The sequence below is a fragment of the Rousettus aegyptiacus genome, unplaced genomic scaffold (genome assembly GCF_014176215.1).
Source record: "Rousettus aegyptiacus isolate mRouAeg1 unplaced genomic scaffold, mRouAeg1.p scaffold_m13_p_12, whole genome shotgun sequence".
Classification (NCBI taxonomy): domain Eukaryota; kingdom Metazoa; phylum Chordata; class Mammalia; order Chiroptera; family Pteropodidae; genus Rousettus; species Rousettus aegyptiacus.
In genome coordinates this window covers 91,548,098-91,570,690 of record NW_023416287.1, presented here as the reverse complement: position 1 = coordinate 91,570,690, position 22,593 = coordinate 91,548,098, and the positions used below count along the sequence as shown (strand labels likewise).

Genomic DNA, 22,593 nt, shown 5'->3' with positions numbered 1-22,593 from the left:
GCATGGGATTCTCAGCTTTGAAATTAAAACAACAAAACCCCCCACAAGTCAATATATTAAGTATTAGAAAATACATAGAATTCTGTCCTTTTAGTTCTCTAGCCCTCGTTCAGAAGCAACCACCATCCAAACCCCTAACCTTGTAATCACATGTAATTACTGGTTAACATCTCGTTATCTTTCCTTCTGGGCCTTTCTTTGTATGTATGTGTTCTTTTTCTCCTGAGAAATGCAAAAGTCAGGCTATATAAGATTGTATATGTTTCTACTGATTTGACCTGCTTTTTTCAGTTGCTATGTTATGAATTTAGCGGATAGTTACTGAATGCCGTCTGCATGCCAGGTGTGTTGTGGGTGCTGAGGAATCGGCAGTGAACAAAACCTACGCAGGATACCTGCCCATGTGGTGCTTACATGCCGTGGTAGTGAACCAGGCAGATAAGTAGAACGTGCAGTGTTGGATGGTGAGGTGTGCTAAGGAGAAAAATAGGGAAGGGGCTCAAAGTGCGTGGGCGTATGCATGTGATTGGAGTTTTAAAGCGTGGCCCAAAGTTCTCAGACGGTGGTGTTTGAGTGAACGCTCGAAGGAGGTGAGGCAGAACCTTATGCAGGCATCTGGGAAGCATCATGAACTCGTTTCTGTCTCAAACGCTTTCACCTGTGTTGAGACGACATTTTAACTGGCTGAACACTATTAACTACTCAGGCCAGGGAGCCCAACCTATCCTTACATTGCTTCTAGTATTTTTCCCCAAGGGACAACTTTGAGACGTATTCTTGAGTGAAGTCACAGGGCGCGCTTTCTCACCTTAAGCTATATTTCTAGAAGTGAAATCCCTGGCTTAAAAAATGTATGTGCCTTTTAAGGGTCTTGACATATACACTACCAGATTTGGCTTTCCATGCTTTTGCCCCAGATTTGCTCCCAGCCGTGAATGAGAGTGCCTCTTTATCTGCAGCAGCCTTCACTGGTCCTAATCAGCTATTTGCTCTTCGCTAATTTGCTAGATCAAAACCAGTTCCCCTGGAAAGGCCTGGGGTAATAGTTTTAATTTTTTTAATTTTTTATTTTTGACATCTTTTGACTAAATACATAATGGCAAAGAGCTGTTATTAATTTAGTAATGCTTATAAACTGATTTTTGATTAACCACAGCAGAGTTTATTAGTTAAAAATATTGTTTAAAAAACCTGTTAGTGAGAGACAGCCCCGAGGCTTCACACAGCGCATGGGTACAGACTCGTCGATGTGACCCTTCACACCGGCGGGATCGGGATCGACAGGGCGCTGGCTGGAACTCCTTAGTGATGCTGTGATTTGGTGGGGGAGCAATAGAGATTCCTTCGCATGTGAGTGTTAGGAGCCTCTGTCAACGGAAAGTATTTTGTCTTTGAATGTGCGACATATGTCAACTTAGAACTACAAGAATAATCACTTAAAATATGAAGTGCTTCTAATCATTTTAAAATGTACCATATGCTTTCACTTTTATGTGGACTCTAAAAAACCAGAATGAGCAAAACAAAAACATTCAGAAACGAACCAAAGGGATGGGCACCAGAAGGGAGGGGGAGGGGGCGGGGGAACCGGGGAAGGGGAATGCAGGCAGCGACATCGTGATGAGTTCGCACGGCGACAGATGATCACTGGAGTTAGTGGGGTGATCACATTGGAAGGTATAAAAATGTCGAATCACTATAGTGTACACTTGTATACCAACTGCGCTCAAATAAAAGTTAAAAAATATGTACTTACAAATTGCATATTGTGTTGAATGATGTACCCCATCCCCCCAAACTTTGTCCATCCAGAACCACAGGATGTGACTTTATTGGGAAATAGGGTCTTCGCAGATGTAATTAGGTAAGATGAGGTCATACGGGATCAGAGTTGGTCCTAAATTAATTATGACTGACGTCCTTGTAAGAAGAGATGCAGAGACGTGCATGCACCCAGGGAGTACGGCTGTGGAACGGTGGGGCAGGGTTGCATCGTGCTGGAGTTACGCAAAATCTGCACCTTGGTTTTAGACTTTGGGCCTCTGGGACTGTGAGGCCATACATTTCTGTTGTTTTAAGCAACCTAGTTTGAGGAACTTTGTTCCGGCAGCCCTAGGAAACTAATATGAGTCGGGAGTGGCGTTCACCTCCGATGACTGTCAGCGAGGTCAGTGGAGCTGCAGCTCCTCTGCTGTGGCAGTCTTTGCAGAAACATGTTTCTCAGCGGAAACACACAAATGTATGGCACAGGTGGAAGTCTCTGATCGAAGGAGCATTACTGACTTCCCGAATTGGCACCTTCCTGCCTTCTCTCCCTCTCCTTCCTGTGCTGCAGAGCACAGGCCGAAAACCACTGGGTCAGCCTGACTGCTTCGCATTTCCCAAGTACACATTGTTTAGGCGGAGAAGACAAAGGCATGTCGAGTACCCGTTGCTGAATCTGGAATGGAGAGGCATACGCAGTCAGCAGCTACCTTGGTGAATCCGCCACCCTTCAGCATCTGGAAAGGTTTTCAGTGTTCACCCTCCTGACTTGGGATGCCAGTGTGCTAATGCGCGAGGGCTTGCCCTGTGCCAGGCATTACGTTTGTCTCTGAAAAGAAAACCCTATCAAAGGAAGAGAAATTCATCGGCTGCTCGGCGGCACATGGGCAACGTCGGACAACGAGAACACCTTCTGACACGTGTGCACCGTGCCCACCTCCTCGGTAGGCGTCGGGCTGTGCTGAGTCCCGTGTGATACAGTCCCCGCTCCTGCTAAGTGCTGGTTGTGCAGGGTTTGAGGGCCATCCTGTGTGCAGATCTGCCTGTGCGGATTTCATTCTTCAGCTTCCAGAGAAATCACTGCCCTTCCTTCCACCTTCTTGGGGCCTCCCACTTTGGGGATCTCAATTATTGCCCATATCCTTCCTCTTTGAGTGTTAGTCCAAATGTGTCCAGGGAATCAGTGTGATGGAAAAAACGGATGTTGGTTAAACTCTTGTTGAACAAATTACACACTCATAGTGATGGCGCTGGCGAACTGAGCGTGCGCATAAGTGCACTCTGGATCTTAGTCCCTTAAACAGTGTGCTGGGTGGGAGGCGGGTCAGTAATTGATGTGTGTGTGGTAAAAACAAAGCCACTTCCAAACCTTTGCAAGGGGAAAAGCACATCCACCAGGAGCTGCCTCTGCAGGCTGCTGCCTAGAAGTGGAGGCCGTGGCCTCTGACTCCCTGGGTGCCTCAGAGCCCCACGTAGCCACCACTGAGTGCTACTGGTATTGAGGACTGATTTTAATGAAAAAATTATTTTAGAAACTTCTGAGAAGGACTAATTGCCTAAAATATTATATACCCTATTTCACCGAATCATAAAAGCCATTGATTATAAGATTCACTATTATGTATCACTAAAATAGAAAAAAGACGGACAATTAAAGCATATTCCATTGAATGTGAGGTGTTAAAATGAGGAGACACTTGTGGGCGTTTGGTACTTCTATGGCTATGACTGCCAAAGCTAGAGTTGGAACCAGTCATAACCCCTCAGAGGTCAGCAGGGTTGGTGATCGTGTTGGCAGTCTTAGCTCGCAATTTTTTTTTTTTTACTCTACATTAGGTTTCTGTTGTGTTATTGAAACTGGCCAATCACTGCACTCATCTTTTCACTTGTTTTCATTAAATGTATTTTACAGCTCCTCTTTGATGCTGATAGCCTATAATAAGAGTAAGTGTTAAGTTTTAGTTTCAGAGCACATCAGAGTGAAGTCCAGTTTTCAGGTTCACTGACTCAGGACAGTGAATATTTCCTAGTTCCTCCCACCCACCCACCCAACCAACCTCCTCCCCTCCCCTCCCCTCCCCTCCCCTCCCCTCCCCTCCCCTCCCCTCCCCTCCCCCTCCCTCCCTCCCTTCCTTCCTTCCTTCCTTTGCAGAGATGAGGTTCGCAGTGAATACTCTTTGGAATTAGGAAATCTTTTAAAATTTTGGAGCAGAATGGCCACTGTAGCGTTCATCATGCTAATTTGCATTTTCCATGTTTACTTTCAGAAAAGGGCCAGGTGACAAATTTGCTGCAGGCTGCACAACTCCGAAGCAGTCTACCAGGCACGAAAGGAACTGTGAGAGGTCCTCGGCTCACCGCTCCGTGTCTCTGGATGGGTCAGTAGCAGGAGTCTTCCGCCACTTCCCCGGGGGCTCTAGGGATGGAGCTGTCAGGGAAAGCTATGGTGCCGCATATGCCAGGCTGCCATTTCGAGCTCCCTAAGAATAGGACTGTGTAGGAAGGATGCACAACGCAGAGACTCTGCCGTGAGTCATCAGCCTGTCACCTCCATCGTTATTAGACTAGTTTTACGAAGCTAAAGTTCTAGGAGTAATAAGTAAATTTTTCCTTTTTTAAAAATGTTCTTCAAAATTATTCACTTTGCATTTGATAAAGACCCTTGAAAAAGGAGAAAGGAGATTAAATGTCTTCTTCTAAAAGCTCAGGAGGTCTCTGAATTTTTTAGCTTTCAGTATTTTGGGGACCCATTTTGTCATGGCGAGATTCTGTACTGTGGCCTCGCCAGCAAGACCTGTAGAATCTTTTCTTTTTTAAAATTACTATTTGAAATTGATGTCAGTGTGCCTATGGATCCATTCCGTGCAAATACTGACGGGGCACTAGCTCTGTGCTGAGCGCCGTGGGCAGCCTCGAAAGCTTGGCGTTGTCTAAGACACTTTTCAGTGGAGGAGGCGGGCTCATGTGGCCTACAGATTGCGAAATTCAGATTAAAACATAGATTGCCTGATTCCAAGTTTTGGGCTTTTAGTACTATAACATAACTAGCTCAGCTAACAGTGTACATGCTTTTAGTGGGATTTTAAAAAGAAATAAAAAGCTGAAAAAGGAATATCTAATTAAGGACCTCATTTAAGCTGTGCTGCTCATTGGGATGGAAAAGCACTGGGGTGGGGACAGGAAGGAGTCACCGCGGCCTGGGACACCTGACCCAGGGGGCCCAAAGGACAGTGGCTGTGTGAGTTTAGGTCAGGATAAGGTGTGGGCGGCGTCTGCAACCGAGGCCTGGGCCAGCTGTCTCGGGGAGTGGGCAGAGGCGAGAGCGACAGGGCTCAGGCGAGGCTCGAGGCTCGGAGGGGCTGGGACATTTGGAACCACCCAAGGAGCCTGGGAAAAGCAGTGAGGTCCAGGAAAGCCGGTGGGGCGTGGAGCGGCTGGAGAGATGGCTGCGAGGCTGTGGTCAGCCCCGCACTGCTGGGGGAGGGAGGGGGAGGGAGGGGGAGGCAGCCGCAGAGCTGGTCAGCCAAGCGGGAGGGCATGGGCCGGACACTTACTTTTATATCTTTCATGTGTCTTATTTCACGCCAAAGTGTGACAAACAGAAAGGAAGTGGGAGGCAGCAGGCTTTGTTTTCTCTCGTTCTCTTCTTCCCTGGAAGCTTAGCAGTAAAGGGAGCAGAGAAATCGTCCTGTGGTGGTTGGAGGGAGGTGGGGGATCAGGGTGGGTGTCATTTTAGGGTGAGGATTTGGAGGAGTGGTTTAGAGGCTGATGTGGAGGAGAGGGAGGCAGGAATGGAAGGACACTGGGGACCCGGAGCCCGGGCCCGACGGGGACCTGGCAGGGGGCATCGAGCTGTCTCCTGGAACAGGGAGCAGAAAGCTGCGAGTGCGGGAACGTCCCAGTGGACCCACAGCAGGGGACGGGACAGGGACCGTTTCACGCCTGACCCGCCATGCTGCCGAAACGAGCGCACGGATGACCGTCAGTGTTCTCAGGGAGGCACGTGCACCTGCAGCAGCTTTTCGTGCTCCGGCACCTCCCCTAGCCCGCCTGGTGCAGCGCGGGGTAATTAGACCCCAACAGGAAGTAGCCCGGCCTGCCCACGGGCGTTGACTGCTCCGGCTTCGAGGAAACCTTATGAAAAATCATTGAGAGCATCTTTGATCTCAGCTGTTTTGACTATAATGTGGAGGTTTTCTCCCTCTGCCAGAAGTACATAGAGAGGACCCCCCCCCCCAAACTTCTACAGCTTCCTCTTCATGGCTCCTTTCGCTTAAGGTCCATGCACCCCTTCCTGACTTCCTGTCACCACTAATGCTTTCTAGACACATTCAGATTATTACAGCATGTTATAAAATTCTGAGATCGTAGAAATACATGGGAGACTGAAAATGAATCTCAACATCACACTTACTTAGGCACATAAATTAAAAAGAAAAAGAAAGAGGTACTTCAGAAAACCTTGCAGGGCTCGGTGTCTGCTTGAAGCCAGAGGAAGGGCAAGTGGCAGCGGAAGATGAGCGGATACTTCCTCTTCCACTTACAATGTTTTTTTGTTTTTTGTTTCGAGGGAAGATTCTATTTTTCTTACTGATAGCTAAGAATGCATTCTGTCTCATTTCCGTTTATCTCATCAAATAATAATACTTTCATCAGGGAGGCAGTGAACTCCTGCCTGTTTGATTCAGTGTGAGAGCATGATTAAAATGCCAAGGAAGTTAGCGCCCTGTACCCCGGCGTGTCTGTGTTGGTTTGGGCTATGTCCTGAGAATCCTAATGAGCAGAGCTCGTCAGTCCGCATAGCCGAAGGGCAGGGTGCAGGTGGCCTCATACAGGAAGGCTCTGTCTGTCACCTTCTCTTTGGGGATGACCAGCTGCTTGTTTTCTGGCTTGCTTGTAGATTAAACTCACTCACTTTTCCGACTTCTCCCCTTCTCTCTCAGCTTGCCTTCAGAAATCTTGCTGAAGATACTGTCCTACCTGGATGCCATGACCCTGCTGTGCGCTGGATGTGTGAACAGGCGCTTTTATCACCTGGCCAATGACAAGTAAGGAGAAAACTGAACTTCTCTGTCTTGTTTTGATGAAAGTCGTGAAAATTAATGAGACCTTTTAACCATTTTTTTTTAAATTTAAAAGAATTTCAAGAGAATTTTTCGACATATAGTACGTCTGATACATTAATTAGTTATATATCATTTTCAAAGATGTGAATTTGTATGTTTAAAGGAAGGAACATTCTTTTCATGAACTGAAAAACATCCAACTTGTTATTGGTGTAGCTGTTGGGAAAGGTGGCTTTCGGTCTGTTGGCCAGGGGACTCGCTCTGTCCCTGAGAGCAGGCAGGCTTACCCCCATGGGCTCGGGGCACTGGGGGGCCCGCCCCTGGCTGAGCCTGGCCCTTGTTCGCAGAGCGCGACGTGTGCAGATCCCGAAGAGAGGAGAGGAGGAGGGGGCTCTGTCGGGGGCGTCTGGGGAGCCCCAGCCCGCCAGCCTGCACCTCGCTCCGGGGAGGCGTGAGGAGGGTAAGCGGTAGGCTGAGAGTGCGCTGTCACACAGGCATTGACTGCCCGGGGGGCAGGAGGCCACAGATGGGGGTCCCGTGGCCCCCCTGGGCCAGTCCGCAGCAGTGAGAAAAGGGACGAAAGCTTTGTTCTCGGTTGTCGCTCGCATTTTGTCCACAACTCAGAATTTTATCTCCGGGGCGAGCTGGTGGGCACCTCCTAACTCGTGGTGAGGATTTCGTGGCCTACAGCCGATCGACTTGGCGTTTAGGTCCCTCTCTCCTTTGGCACCAGAAGGTCAGACAGGTGCCGATCCCACACAGAACCCACATATCAGCCGGGGAAGAGCTCGCGCTGGTGGTTCGGTAGGTGAGGACTTGGGGAGTGACGGCCGGAGGGCGCGGATGCCGGTCAGTCCGGGACGCAGTGGGCGGGGGACGGCGTCTGGTGCCCGGTGCGGCCGTCCTCAGACGCCTGTCCCCGGGGCGGCAGCGCCAGGGCCAGCTGGGAAGGCGTAAAAAGGTGCAGCTCTCGTCTGCCTTTCCCGAGACTTCTGTGCTCTGGAATCTGGGTTTCAGAGTCTGTTTAGGTCAGGCATAGTGATCAGTCAAGTCTTAAAATCAGAAGGGGGTGTTAACCATTCTCTGGTTGGAAAGGGTGGTTTTTCTTTTAATTTGAAAAGATATTTTTTCTGTCTCTTTGTTTATGTCAGTAAATGCACACATCGAGTGAATCATGTTCTGCACAATAGTTCTGGAGTGAATGTAGAGCAATTTTTTTGTGTGTCTCTTAGTGTTTTGGAGTGTTCTTTAAGGCTAGAACTCAGGTTACTTAGATAAGCTGATAAATTCTAAATTCTCGGTTTCTTTAAATATCACCTGTCCAGACTCGACCTCAAGGCCTGTCCAGCTCAGGCACTGGGCCCTTCTGTGGACTTGGGCTCTGGTGGCTTTCCTTTCACCCTTTTATTATTAAATGTGTGTCCTTTAAAAGTATGAGGTTCTGATGAAATTTTCCTCACGTTTGTTTTTTTTTTCCAAAGGATACATCTTAATTGTATAAGTCGAATTGTGTTTTGAAGTGTCATAGTCTTCATTAAAAGGCTGTATTAACAACTGAATGGGGAGACGTGGTTTTGGAAAGTTAATGGTATCTTCTCAGCATTGCTTCTGAAGAGAGGACAGGAGCACGTATTGTGGCCAGTTACACTGCTGCCTCCCGGGGGACGCATCTGAAGGGCGGGCATGTCTCTGGCACCCGTTCCATCTGTGGGCACTGCCTCCCCGCGGTGCCCTGGGCCCTCAGCGTGAGCCGGGCTTTGTGTGTGTGTGGGGGGGCGGTGATGGAGGCCTGGACGGGCTGGGTCTGCATCAGCAGGGGGGCTTTTTGTTTCCCAGCACTCTGGGAAGCACTGTTTATCAGAACATTAAATTGGCCCCGTTTTCTGAACAAGTTGTTTGAAGTTTTCTGTGCCTGGCTGATAGATTAGATAAATAAGCTCTTGTCCTCAAAGCCACCTTAGTTTTTAAATGGGAAGGAGCATTCGTGATCAAGATTTGAGTGTGTTTGGGTTTTGGAGGCTGATAGAAACATCTTAAACTTGACATTTGTATTTTATAAATAATCAAGGGGAACAATCTACAGAGTGCTTCAGTTCTGTAACATGCTCTCATTCTCTCCAGGCTGCACGTCTGGTAAGTTAAGTAAGACACGTGTGCGAACGTGGTTCATCGTGGATGTCGGGCGCGGGCGCCGTCACCAGGGAGGCTGCACGCTCTGCTTCTTCTCTCCATGTGACGTGTACTTCTGTAGTTTGTGACTGCTAGGGCATGTACCCAGTAGTGTCAGATTTCTGAACTGAAAACAGAATCTTTAAGGCTCAAAGCTAGGCGTGAAACGACTTTGTGGGACGAGAAGTTACTTGAAAAGCCTATACTAGGATGAGCCGTTGGGAGGGGTCTGGCTGTGTGTGGGTCCGTGGGGAAGTCCATGTAAGGCCTGCATCAAGGAGACCGGTTTCCCAGTTGTGCCTCTGACAAGTGTCCCCTTTCTGCTGGGTTATCGCTGAGTGACCGAGACAGCCATGACCCTCAAGGCTCAGTGGTGTCTCCTGCAGATCTGCAGCTCAGGGTGTTCCCTGCTTGTGGCTGAGGGTAGCGAAGAGGAGTCATTCGCCTTCTGCTTGATGCCTCTTGGCCATCGTCTGTTTCGTCCCTTTCCGCACTGAAAAGAATATGGAGACATAAACCAGCAAATTATTTACGTAAACCTCACCTCTCACATTAGGAAATTGGTTTTAACGTCCACCTCCGTTTTCCCCAAGAGAAGCTCACCTGTCTCGCATGGCTGGGGAGAGGCGCCCTGGCTCAGCCTTGGCCCCAGGTGACTACGCTGCTCCCATCACTTGCTGGGGCCTCTTACTGCAGAGTGGGAGGCCTCCAGCCCCCGGGCCGGGACCACATTTAAATTCCATCGTTGTGGCTCTGTGTCTGGATAACCTATTCAATTTCTTGAGTCTGTTTCTGTCTTTATTGAAGAGGCATGGGCACTGGTTGAGGCCGGTGGCTATAGTCCAGGTGCTGCCACTTGCCCATTTTCACAGACCTGGGCACGGTCACGCCACACCTGGGCCTCGGTTCCGTCGTGTGTTCAGTGGGAACAGTAGTAGCTCTTTCATCAGTTTGTCGTAAGGATCGAGTGAACTAATGCATACAAAGTGCTGAACCAATGCTAACACGCATTGCTCGAAAAGTGGTAGTTATTAATACAGTTCGTGTTTTTGCTGTGAGAAGTGCATGTTCGTTGCTGAACTCTTAGAACACAGAAAGCAAAAAGAGCATATAGTTCAGTTCCTGTTGATATTTCTCTGTGTACATATCTACTTCCTGACTTTCTAAAAACGTAAATATATTCAAAGTGACAAGACAGGAATCACACTGCATACACTTGCTTTTTTTCTACACTAGATCTCCTGTTCAGTTATCGGGGGTGGAAGTCAGTGGTTTGGATGACTCCAGTCACATGAGATCACTCATGCTTACCTGACTCTGGGAGATAAGACTTTCCTTATAGTGTTCGTGAGGTCGGTGACCCAAAAACACTTGCCTCAGACTGCAGTTCACCTAAACAAGAAGAACCATGAGTGTTCAGCTTGACTTACTCCTGGAATTAGACTACTGAAAATTGTCACGCCTCACCAAATTAATATGTTGCAACTATAGGTACATGACAGTGTCTCAGACAGTTTACTTATTTATTCTTTCCCCCCAGTTTTATTTGGATCAGAATCTACTCAACTGCTTTTTCGCCTAAAAGATCTAATTGGAAAGTTAGTTCAGTAGAGAAGACAGCTGAGCCTATGAACTTACTGTCAGTTGAGGATAAAGAAGCTGGATATTGGAAGAAAGAATATATCACAAAGCAGATAGCCTCTGTAAAGGCAGCCCTTGCTCAAGTTCTCAAACCTGTTGACCCTTACACAGGCCTTCCAGCGAAGACCAAAGAGGCCCTCAGGTATGCACGTGTCCCTGGACAGTGGCCCCGTGGCTGCCTGAGTGCTCTTAACATTTAAATGTGGATCACCTTGAAAAGCACGATGGTGTCAGCTCAGACAGTTGTGTACCCAGGACATACATGCGCTCGCTACTACGAGGGCTCGTCTCTCGATATTTCTGTGTGTTTCTGCGCATGTGAAAGGTATATGGTATTTTCCTATTCCGTATAAATGGTCTAAAGTGTTTGTGAAAAGCAGAAGTAGCCTTGTAATCTGCTCTGGTGGAGAGGCAAGAGCACTCGAGGCATTTCTCCCCCTGGGTGTACCCTTCGTCTTCGTGTGCATGGCCGGGACCAAGAACTTGTAGATGTCAGTGCGTGCTTGTCAGCTGCGGGGAAACAGTCTAGAGAGGAAGCCATTGGTGACGTGGGAACGTACGCTGGGCACAGTCTGGGAACTTTGACTTGGGTTTTAGGGAACTAGATGCTTCAGAGATGATTGTGAAGCAGAGTTTAGTTTTTCTACCCCCGGCAATGTAAACATTTTCGGCTTGCTTTTCTTCTCCAGAGTATCTGGTCTAGGTTGGGTAATTATATTGAGAGAAAAAGGTGGAAAAGAACACATCATGGAGCACGTGGACCTTTCCATAAACGACTCATCAGTTACGGTCGTGTGGTACGGCAAAAACTGGCCGCGGCTCGCCACGTTGTCCGCCTTAGATTTGTGTGGTGTGACGCCCGTTTTTATGGGCCGGTCCAAAACCACCACCAAAAACGGGTAAGTACTAATTCGGCAGAACCTTTGGGTGAGAACATCTCATATGTAAATACTACTTGGCATTACTCTGTAATTTAAAAATATGACCAATGCATTCTCATTCGATTATGTCTTAAAGGCTTCTCTTTCATTCTGATCCCTACAGAATAAGAAAAGAATGGGCTCATCACATTTACGATGAGCTTTAAATTTAGGTTCCTTATAGCTTGGTTAACTGCATCGTTTAGGGAATGGTATTCTAGTTAACAGAATTCCTTGGATAATTGATGGCTAACCTTTTGAAGTTTTCAGTTTTAACCTTTTTAACACAAAGATACATGAAACTTGTATTTTCCTTCTTTAGTAAATGGTATGATTAAATATTAGATCATAAATTCATAATTATCAGCAATTTTTATGTGCTCTTCTGTTGACCTTATTCGGGTCTTATACAAGTAACTCTCTCTGTGCCTCCATTTCCTTATCTGTGACACGGAGAGAATGTGCCAGTGTTGTGCTGGGCACGCACGGCCGCGGTGAAGATCACGATTTCGTTGTCAGCTGCACAGCTCAGATACGTGTGCGTTACGCTGCTGGTGCTACCCAGTGCTCATTGTTCTGTCTTGAGGTGGCTGTGCACGGAGCCTGTGCTCATGAGGCTTGCGCCTTGCTCTTCCCAGCGCGTCTCCGTGCTCACCATTCTCACCGTTAGCGCTTTCCTGCGAGAAGCGGGAGTTCGGGCGCGGAGCACCCTGACCGGAGCGTGCCAGGTTCAGAGCTCCCGTCTCCAGCGCCGGTTTCCGGCCCTCGACCAACTCAGTGTCCTCCGCGTGCCGCTCGCCTGGCGTTGTTCTCGCTGGCCTTGCGGGCCGCAGTCCTCCCGGACCCCAGTTTCCGCCGGTCCTTGCTGTGGAGGGTGTTGGCGATCGCCCCGCCCAGGGCCTGCTGTCCTCATGCGGGGATGGCGTTCTTTCCTGGTTTCCCTGGGTACAGACACGTTTCTGTGTGTGTGTCGTGTGCCGCTTGAATTTCCCTGTCGCTTGTACCCGTCTGGTCAGACTCATCGCACTGTCTCCGTTGTCCGTTTCTGCCAGTGCTCCCCAGATGTGTGAGAATGCGGGGTAAATGCCAGCCTTACTTTCTGTGCCAGTAACCAGTGGGGACAAGGCGGGTGGGGCCTTGGCACATGGCCACCCCCCTCCTCTTCCAGGCAGTGCGGACCTCAGCGGAAGCGTCCTCTGAAAGTGGAACAGGTGCCCGGGGTCGTTGGCAGCCGCGGGTCTGGTTTCGATGCTCACAGCCCCTTCGCTTGGAGACAGTGCCACCGCGGACTCCTCGGTGTCTGAGCTCTCTTACTCGATGTCCATTTGAATACCTGTCGTCTGCTGGCTCGTCCCCCAGGTCCGGGAGGCGGACCCCTGGAGGCAGCTCGGCCCCGCTCCTGAGGGGTTCGCCCGATGCCGAACGGGGCTGCGGGACCGCTGGGGTCCGTCCTCCCTTGTAGTGTCCTGACCTTCCCCCAGGCTCCTGGGAGCGGCAGACACCTGCCCGCCACGCAGCGCTCACTGTGTCTCTCTCCGTTGACTTCGGGTCTGACGACGAGGAGCAGAGCGGGGTGGTTTTTCCCTGCACGACCGAATCACTTACTTTTAGTAACCGATTCTCACAGTGCGTCTCCTTCATGAAAGCACTCATGATTTGGGTTTGAATTTTCTAACGTTACAGTTTTTGCTATCTGAGTTATATCGATAATAACTTTAAAAGGTATGTTTACTTCCAGGTAGCCTACAGGGAGAACCTGCTTTTTCTGTCATGTAGAGCATTTCCTCTTTGCTTACGCGTTATTTCACCCAATTGGGAGCCCCGTCGAGCCCTTCCTGTGGTTGCAGTCTTGTGCTGGGCTCAGAGGGGAAGGGCGGAAGGTGGCTCCCCTCCCCGCCCCCGGTTCTTCAGCTTCTGCCCGGGCCTCGAGCCGGCAGTGCGCGCGGGCGGGCGGGCGGGCGGGCCGGGGGACGGCAGCGGGGCGAGAGGCCGGCTGTGCCCATTTGCCTGTGGTTTGTACAGGGTGGTCGTGCCCTCGTCCTCAGCCTGCGTGTGGTTAGCATGTTCTTCAAAAGTGTTTCTAGGTCAGCTGAAGAGAGCCGACAGCACCGCGGCCGTGAGCGCTCACCCCTCTCGTTCCTGTCTTTGACATGCGCCTTCAAAGACCTCGATGGCATTCTCTGATCGCCAAGTACAGCCTGGGGGACCTGCCCGGCTCCACCGTGATGGGCTGTGATGGGATCGTCCGGCTCCTCCGCCTGGACCCGGGCCTCCTGGTGGGGCTGTGGAAGGTAAGCCTTGGCCCGCGGGGACAGCGCCCCCTCCGCACTCAGCCCGCGTCCCGCGTCCCCGCCGTCCCGTTCCACCAGCACCGACCGTGGCGTCCGTGGCGGCTCGCCGCCGCCCCGCTGTTGCGGGTGGCAGACCACCTGTTCCGGCTGGCACCCTCGTCACGTCGTTCCTTTAACGTCGCAGGACTTTCCCTGCCCTCCTTCCATCGATCCACGTTTCGGTCCTATTCTTTCCACGTGCCTTCTCTGCCAGGCTCCGTCCTCACGTCCCACCCAGCGGTCTCTCACATGCGTTTCTGATCCTGTGGACGTGACAGCGAGCGTGGCCTGCCCTTCAGGGCAGAGTGTCCGAGGACTTATCCCTTCCCGCCAGACGAGGTTGCTGCTTTCATGGGGTCAGGCTGAGAGCCAGCTCCCTCCTCTGGGGTTGTTGTCTGCCCTGGCACTTCAGCGAAAAGCGTGATGTTCCCGTGTACTCCACAGGTTCCTCTGCGGCCTTGGCCCGTGGATGCTTTAGGATAGCAAATCACGAGTCTGGCTCTGAGAAGGCCGGCTCGTGTCTGCCGCCTGCGCTGGCAGGACCAGGATCGACCGCAGCGCGCGCTCGGGCCTCTCGCGGCCGGCCCGGCAGTCACTGTGTGAAGGTGACCAGTGGGCCTGGCAGCAGCCTGGCCGCCCCGCCCCGGTGGCTGCATAGGGACAAGGACTCTGGTAGATCTGATGGTCCTCTGTCTGGCCACTTGAGAGGTACCGTTCTGGTGACTGCACCAGGGTCAGGTGTGGAACTCGGGAGGAGAGGGCGGCAGCTCCCGCGCCGTCATGGTTTCGGTGTCCATCAAACCGGGGGACAGGCACAGAGCGGGACTCCAGTCGTTCCCTCTGGCTTCGCCACGGTGCGCAGGTACCCGGGAGAGGAACTCCGTGCCCTGGATGTTAAGTCTCTGTGGAGCTCTTCCAGAATTATCTTCGAAAAGAGTTTGAAACAACCTGGACCTACCAAGACATGTTTTCACAGTGACCGTGTACAGCTTGGCGTTCCGATAGCTCACAGGAACCAGGTGCTAGCCCGTCTGGCCCCGCACGCGCCGCGCACCTGGGCGGGTGGCGGCCCTGCTGCCAGTGGGCCACGCGCGCCTTAGGTCACAGCGACGTGCTGGTGTCCCCGGAGTTGGAGACTGCATCCGTCCGCGAGGCGAAATGCGCTGCCATCTTCCCGGCGACCGTGTGAACAGGGGAGATGTTTCACTTCAAAAACGTATTCTTTTATTCTTTTTACTTAACTTTGCAGAGGGAGGAAGAACTGGCTTTTGTCATGGCAACTCTTCATTTCCATCACCTTGTGGAGAGGAGCACGTTGGGCTCGGCCGCTGTGTATGTATTTGTGTGTTGTGTATTCGATTTTCGTAAAGTCTGTCTCAACAATCAGAACTTGGTACCATCTTGAGATCCTGAGAATGGCTACAGAGACATTCTGTGTTCAATCAGTAGGCACAAGCCAACAGGCGTGATTGCTTAGCCGTTGCTAAAGTAATTGGATTGTTTGCGAGTACATATTTGCTTTGTTTCTTCGGGGTTAAGGATTATGTGCCAGCAGAATATTATTCCTGGGGTCAGGAGTCCGTCACGCCTACAGGGTCCTGGTACATCACGGCACCCAAGTTCTTTGAGGAAGGCACGTGGGCGCAGGGCCTCTGGGCTGAGCCTGGCCCGCAGACGCGCGTTCGCCTGGTCTGTGCGGAGCATGTCTCTTCCTGGATTTGAGGGCCCTCGGGCGGTGGCGGTGCGAGGGGCTGGGAACAGGCTCGCCTTTCTACCGCAGCTCCCGCTCACTTTGTAAATACCCCGAGCGGCTCCCCAATGCTTTTGTTTGTTACCTCGTGTACTAAGGTGTTTCTTAGTGAGTAAAACATTGTTCATCGTGGCTTTTGGTCTTCTGCCCAGGTGCCTCACCTGTAGGTCTGTCGTAGCTGTAGCAGTGGGTCTGTAGGTGCCTTTTCCTGCCGGGCTCTCCTGTCCCATGGACACTGAGGCCACCGAGCAGCAGAGCTACCTTTGTAGAGCTGCTGTGCGGGGCGGACCTCAGAACCACACATGCCGTGTGGTCTCGTGGAAACCCGCGAAGCGCACACCTGTGCCTGTTTTAAAGGACGTTGACAAGGGAACACAGAGCAGCGGGTTCCTGGTGTCGAAGGTCACCGGGAGACCTTTAGACTAGGGTCGATAGCGGCTGGTGCTTCGAGTGGATGTGGCGTTTGTAAAGAGTATTTTCAATTCAAGCCCTTTCCCTCCAGTGCTGACCCATTGTGTGCGTGTTTTGTTTTGCTTTTCAGCCCCTCCGAGCCGCCCGCCCACACTCCCCCTTTGGATGACAGCCTGGAGCACGGCCTGCATGGCTTCCAGCTCCACGTGGACATGCACAGCGGCGGGACTTCCTACCTGTGCAGCACGTTTCACAATCTCTTTACCAAGAAAGGTGACACTAATTGAGTGTTTGTTTCAGCATGAAACCAAAAGGTTAGAGAGGACGGGGGACCAGTTTTCATCTCCGAGTTAAGTCTCCTGCACACTGGTCACTGTTGGGCGCCCCAGCTCCCAGGCGCCCGTGTCGCCCCAGGACTCCTGAAATCCCTCGGCCAGAGCTGACTCCTCCGCCACCACGTCTCTCCCATGGGCATGTTCTCCGCTCTCCTTTGCCACTGACTCTCGCCTTCTTGTTTTGCCCGTCACGCCCCCTCCCCAGCCTCTTCCCTTCTTTCCCAAAGGAATGTGGTGAATCTGGCAATAGGATAAGAGTACAAGCCAGCAGGGTGTGTCACCATCAGGAAAGCTGACACGGAGACCTGGGGGAAGGGAGGGGAACGCAGCCAAGTGCAGGGAGTCAAGGAAGGGATGTGGAGCACCCCCTCCGGCCCGTCTGACTGCTTGTTCTCGGCGCCATCCCTCTGGTCCCGCAGACGCCAGGCTTGGTGCGAGGCCTCGCATAGATTCCAGTTTAATGTTTTCGGTGATAATATTTTATAGGGGAAATTGTATACTTTATTTCCTAATATCCTGTTCCCCACACTTCTTTCATCTGATGGATTTGATATCCATTAACAATCTCTGTAAGTCAGTGTTTTGTTTGAACTTAGGAAATGGTTTCTAATTACTTCTACATTTATTAGCTGAACTTCTGTAAAAAACTTTTCCGCATCAACTGGGTGAACTTCTATAATGACAGTGTGAATGCTTTAACCCTTTAAGCACCGATTTTCAGATTAAGAAATCAACACGTCACCCCTTCTTGGTGGGAATGGTTTTGAGCGTGTGCTCTCGCTCTGCCCGCCCCGCTCACTTCTCTCCTGTTGAGTGTTACTTTGGACTCTTGGGTTTTTATCATCAATTTACCGTCAATGATTTACCGTCAATTACAGACATTCTTTTTGGAGTTGAAGTTGTCCCCAGTTCAGCCCGTGGGGTCTGCTTCAAGCTGGCTTTTGTGCCCTTTGATACACCTGAATTAGTCTTTGAACCTTCTTTGCTTTTTGGCTCAGGAACATTTCAGGCTTTTTCTGTGCTTGTTGGTATTTTTATTAGAATGTGTCAAATGTATATATTAACCTGGGGTGAGTTGACATCTTGTTGAATTGTCCTACCCAGGAATATGAATTGTCTTTCAATTTGTTTGAATGGTCCTAAAAAGAAAAAAAAAAGTCTTTTATGTCCTTTAGGATTGTTTCAGAATTTTCTTTATACTACTTTTGCAGTTTCTTAAGATTTTTTTAGTATCTCATCTTTGTTACTTTTCTTCCTTTGTATCTTCTAATTGTTTTGTAATGTCTTCGTATATTTTGGTCTTAGTCCACTGCTAATCTCAAAACGTGTGGCTTGATGAGATTCAGGTTTTACTTTTTTTTTGACAAGAATGCTTCATAGTCCTGTACTTACTCTTGTGTTTACCAGAATGATGTAGCATCTGCTTTTCTAAATATTAATTATATTAAGATTGATCAGGGATTTTTCAGCCTGCTTATTTTATTAACTTCTCCATGAATGTTTACCAAATGGTTCACCAAATGATGGGTGTTTATTTCCCTTATTTTTATTAGCGATTGTAAAATGTTGATTCCCTAGTTCTGTCATTCCCTCTACATCTATTAGTAGAACTCTTCTGTAAAGAAGATTTTTCTCCTATTAACTATTGATTTACCATGAAATATAGTTAGTACAGGAAAGTGGGTATATGCTTGATTCTTTCTCTTTATTAATTTCCAGACTAGCGAGTTAGTGCTCTAACAGTTTTTAGAGATGACTTGTAAGGTTTTTGGGAATGTTATGAAATCATTGATTAAAAATACAGCTTAAGAACTTTATTCTATTTGCAGTCATTCTTTTTATTGTTGTTGTGATACTCAGATTGTCATGTCACTGGTCACCTGCTCCTGTGTGCTTTTGGCTCTAGTCGTCTTTGGTAGCTTATTTGTGCTCTAGCATGGCGAGGCAGTTCAGGCTCGCCTTGCCTACTCGTGCCCAGCCCTGGGACTAAACATTTTCCCCAGGTTTGGTTCCTTGTAGTTCCCAGGGCTCTAGTGATGCACATTGTTCTTGGGTTTTCATTGTCTTTAGAGTTTTCAGAGGACAAAGCTTAGAGGTTTGTAGATTTTATGTGAAGAAATAAATCATGCATTCATTTAAATTAATGATCCTAGGGTTTTTAATTAACTTCTTTGATTATATATTTGTATATTTTTAGGCTGAAAGTCTTTGTTCTAAACATCACAATATGTAATAATTTCAAAATAACAAAACTGATATTAATAATGAACCTATTGAATACTCTCTTAATTAAGAATTTCCTTGTGTTTCTTTTTGTGCTAAAGACATCATGCTAGAGACATAAAATTAAGTCACCTAAAATAATCTTCCTCTGTGTGGTTATGCTACCACTCCGATGTACAATTATGATTTGCTTCAGCTGATTTTTTCGTTTTTCAAGATTGCTTTGCTTTTTTTGTACATTAAAAAACAACCACAGTTATGTGGTTCCAAAGTTGGAAATATAAGAAGGGAGTTGAGAAAGGTTTACTTCTAGCCTTGACCCTTGACCCTCCAGAAAGTCATTTGTGTTTTTTTAGGTTCATTTTGATCTTTTTTGATCTTTTTTTCTAGCTTTTCGACTGCTTAGACTGTTTAATTTTTGTATTTTCTAGTTTTGCTCATTGCCCTTTCTGCTGCACCCAGGGTCTTGGACTCTGCTCATTAGGAAGGAGCTGTAAGGTGATCTGGATGATGACCTCTCTTGGGCTTGGATTTGCACTGCAGCTTCTGACCGGGGCCTGCCCTGGGAGCAGCCCCCAAATTAGTTTCTCTGTACCTCAGTCCATTTACCTTTATTCTGGTATTTAAGTGAGAAAAATCTCATCCCTCTTCCTGGCACACACTGCTGAGGGTGCTCCTGGCGCACCCCGGCCTGTACCCAGGGTGCGATACCTGTGCCCTCTGCACTGGCGTCGGCAGAGATCTTGGTCTCTCGCTTCTCTAGGGCTCCGACCCTATGTCCTCAGGTGCCTCTCACCTCCAGTGTTTCTTATGATGCGATCTACAGTCTCGAGAGCCTGTCTTTCTGTTCTCTAAGGGGTTAGGTCTGTCTCAAGGGCATCTCGAACAGATGGCCTTGTCTCTCCTGGTTCTGAACAAACACAGCCTAATGTTGATTGAGCTCTGTGTGCATTCCTCATACTGAAGCTGTGCCCTTAATAATGACGGTTACAGCGACAGAGAACATTTATGGGCACTCATTACAGGTTCTTGCTGAATGTTTTATGTTTGTATTAATTATTTAACTTAATCTTCATAGCAAGCCTGTGAGTTGGGTAGTGTTATCTCTCCCACGGCGTCAGTGAAGAGGCGGCCTAAGCCGACCGAGTAGGTTGGCTCTGGTTCTGTACGGCTCACACACGGCCAGGCCCCGTCTGCACCCAGGCGGGCGGACCCCAGACCCGAGCGTCTTAGCACCTGGCTCTGTGATCTGTATATTTGTACTTTTCAGTGATATGCTTCTGGAGTGTATCTTCTCGAGTGCGTGAGTCTGTCTGTCTGTTTAAAGTTTAGGCATCAGAAGGGAGGTCAGGCAGGGCCCTTCTCTGCTGGCCTGCTGGAGCAGCCTTTAAAGCAATTTTCTGCCAGTGCCGGAAGCCCCCTGAGAAGGTTGCTACAATGTGCAAGAGGCTAAGGAAAATGGAGCGTAACAGGAACTGGACTGGGAATAAGTCACCTTGCGTCTGTTGTTTCACAATGAGAAAACAAATTTTCACCATGAGCAGGATGCACAACTCAGATGCAGGTCCTCTGCCTGCGGTTCCGTGGTTAGGATCAGCAGAGGGCGCTGTTGCCATCAGAGTCGTTCTCACATTTAAAAAAGTACAAACTCCAACGTCCTCTGCAGTTTTTGAGAAACTCTCTGTGGTCCACGCCGTGTGGTATATTTAGTAAATTCCAGCTGTGTCATTGCGGTCGAGCATGGTAGCACCTTGCCCCTGTTTTTAAAGAACACTTTCTCTGCATCAAGGGTAAGCCGTTTTATCATGTCCCTAGAACTGAGGTGGCTCTGTCTGCTGACGTCATCAGTGAGAAACTTGGCCTGACTGAAGGCGGGCAGTCTGTGGGGAGGGGTGTAGCATGTGCTGGACGGAAGCCACCTGAGACTGACCGAAGTTCCCGGGTGGACTCTGCAGGGGATGCAGGTAGGAGAGCCACGCTGTTCATCTTCAGACAGAGCAGCCCCAGCAAATCGTTCAGATGAGTGTGGCCGTTGATGCTCTCTGCCTCTTGGCCACAACATTTTCTCTGAACAAAATACCCGTTTTGTCCTGTCTTTTTAACTCTGTCATGTGCTTTGCTATAAGGTTCTTTGGATTTTTTAAAAAATACATATTATTGGAAACAAGCCAGGAGACCTGAGTTAGCCGTTGGTGCCTGGAGTGAGGTTCTCGAGTCCCAGAGGGGAGGATCATGCCTGAGCCGAAGGGTGGACACTTGGGGATACGCGTCCCTGCACCCGGCAGTGCCGTCCTTGTCCACTTGAGGCCACAGCTGAGGCTCTTGTCTTTGGACCCCAGCATCGATCTGGTGGGCTCAGTTCCCGGGCGTGACTGCCTGCAGTGCCCTTTAAGGTCACAGCAGGTCCGTGGGGTGTCATGAGTAGCCGAGGTCCGCATTCTATAGCAGATTGCTCGAGCTCCCGGCGTCATCCGGGCCAGCCAGCCGCTGTGTCGAGGACAGCACTGTCCGCCCTCAGCACCACCCGACAGTGAATTAGAAGCATCGCTGTCTTGTCTTCTCTTCCCTGAAGGTTCATTTGACTGTTTCTCCTTGGACCTTTGTCAGAGTCCTCCCCCAAGACCTGGGAAGTTCTCTGTCTCGCTGTTTTCGTGAGTCCTGCCACTGTGGCCAGAGTCTTCGTGAAAGGGTCCCAGTGATCTCTTTTCAAAGGAGAATTATGACTCCCTGAATGTGCACACGTTCACTACTGGCTCCTTTGTGTATTGCCACTAAAATTACGCTAAAAAGGAAGTTGGGATGAAGAAATATTTTGTCACCTGAACTGGATTTACGAGAGAGGAGGAGGGGAGGGTAAGCAGACAAGGGAATACTGAAAGGGTGATTCGCGAGTGGAAACCTGAGGAAAGCTTGTAGAGAGTGCATGGCGGGCTTTTCTGTCTCCATTTTGTTTCTCTTCTTTTGGAAATGTGAACAGACTGTTGGCATTGGGTCCCCAAGACCGACCCCAGGCTCAGCGATCCACTAGGATCCACACAGGACTCCGGACGGGGTTGTGTCAGTGGCTGAGATTTATTACGGAGAGGGCACAGGGCAACATCAGCAAAGGGAGGGGTGGGTGCAGGGGGCGATGCGGGAGGAGTCAGGAGCCAGCTCCCCAGAGCCCGCTCCCGGCGCGGTCACACAGAGCGCGCTGCTTCTCCCGGAAGGAGTTGTGAGGACCCGTGTGCCAAGCGTTCTCGGCTCGTCAGAGACGCAGCGCCCTGGGTTTGTACCGGGGCTGGTCACGTAGCACCCTCCGCCTGGCGCTGCGGAACGCCACACGGACGCCAGTGGTGCGGGCCGCCGAGCGGGCACGAACCGCGCAGGCGCCGTGCGAGCTCGCGCCAGTTAGCGGCCCCAGGGGCCCAGGCGCCAGCGGGTGGCCTTGCCAGCGGGGGTCCCAGGCCTGCTGCGCCGCCCCTCCGCCCAGTGTCCCTGAAGAACGTTGGTGGGAACCGTGCAGCCTAGAGAAAGAGCAGACAGGAGATAGCCCAGCCGTGTCTTTGAAGTGTAAATGCAGCTTGAAAAAGGGTGTGATCAGCAATGCAAAATACGAAGGAAGGTGTATTTTTTGATCTTTGTATCAAGCTAATTATTACTAATTTCAGCAGCGGAAGGAGAAAGTACTGCGCGTTTAGTCTTTTTATCAGGATTGAGAAGGAGAGTGATAGAGAAGCAAAGAGAAAGGATTTTTAAGTAAAAATGTGCTGCTTCTGCCTTTGACTTTTTATGTTATAAAAATGCATTTAAAAACTAATGTCTTTTTCTTATTACATGGTTTGAATCTGAATATATAGGAGTTTATAAAGAAGCAAATAAAAACCACCCGAGGACCACTGTTGCGCATCAGCTAGTCCCGTTCTGGGTCTGTGTGGACCAGTGTACGGGAACCGCGCCCGCTCGCCCTGCCCTTGCACTGCGAGCGTTTTCCTGTTCACCAAA

General features: G+C 49.7%; 1 protein-coding gene across 6 annotated transcripts in view; it reads left to right on the top strand.

Moving 5' to 3' along the window:
- Positions 1-22,593, top strand: part of FBXO15 (F-box protein 15) — a 73,365-nt gene that overhangs the window by 35,649 nt on the left and 15,123 nt on the right. For 4 of the 6 annotated variants that reach the window (XR_001597345.2, XM_016148389.2, XM_016148390.2 and 1 more), the window contains exons 2-8: positions 4,032-4,142; positions 6,708-6,812; positions 10,540-10,782; positions 11,330-11,539; positions 13,725-13,851; positions 15,140-15,222; positions 16,182-16,324. Coding sequence is in view for 5 of the 6 variants with exons in the window: in XM_016148389.2 (XP_016003875.2) it covers positions 4,032-4,142; positions 6,708-6,812; positions 10,540-10,782; positions 11,330-11,539; positions 13,725-13,851; positions 15,140-15,222; positions 16,182-16,324 (1,022 nt within the window). In the remaining variant the exon portion in view is untranslated. Of the gene's footprint in view, positions 1-2,564; positions 2,709-4,031; positions 4,143-6,707; positions 6,813-10,539; positions 10,783-11,329; positions 11,540-13,724; positions 13,852-15,139; positions 15,223-16,181; positions 16,325-22,593 lie in introns of those variants that run through there. The other 2 variants (XM_036230141.1, XM_036230140.1) reach the window with 2 other exon arrangements.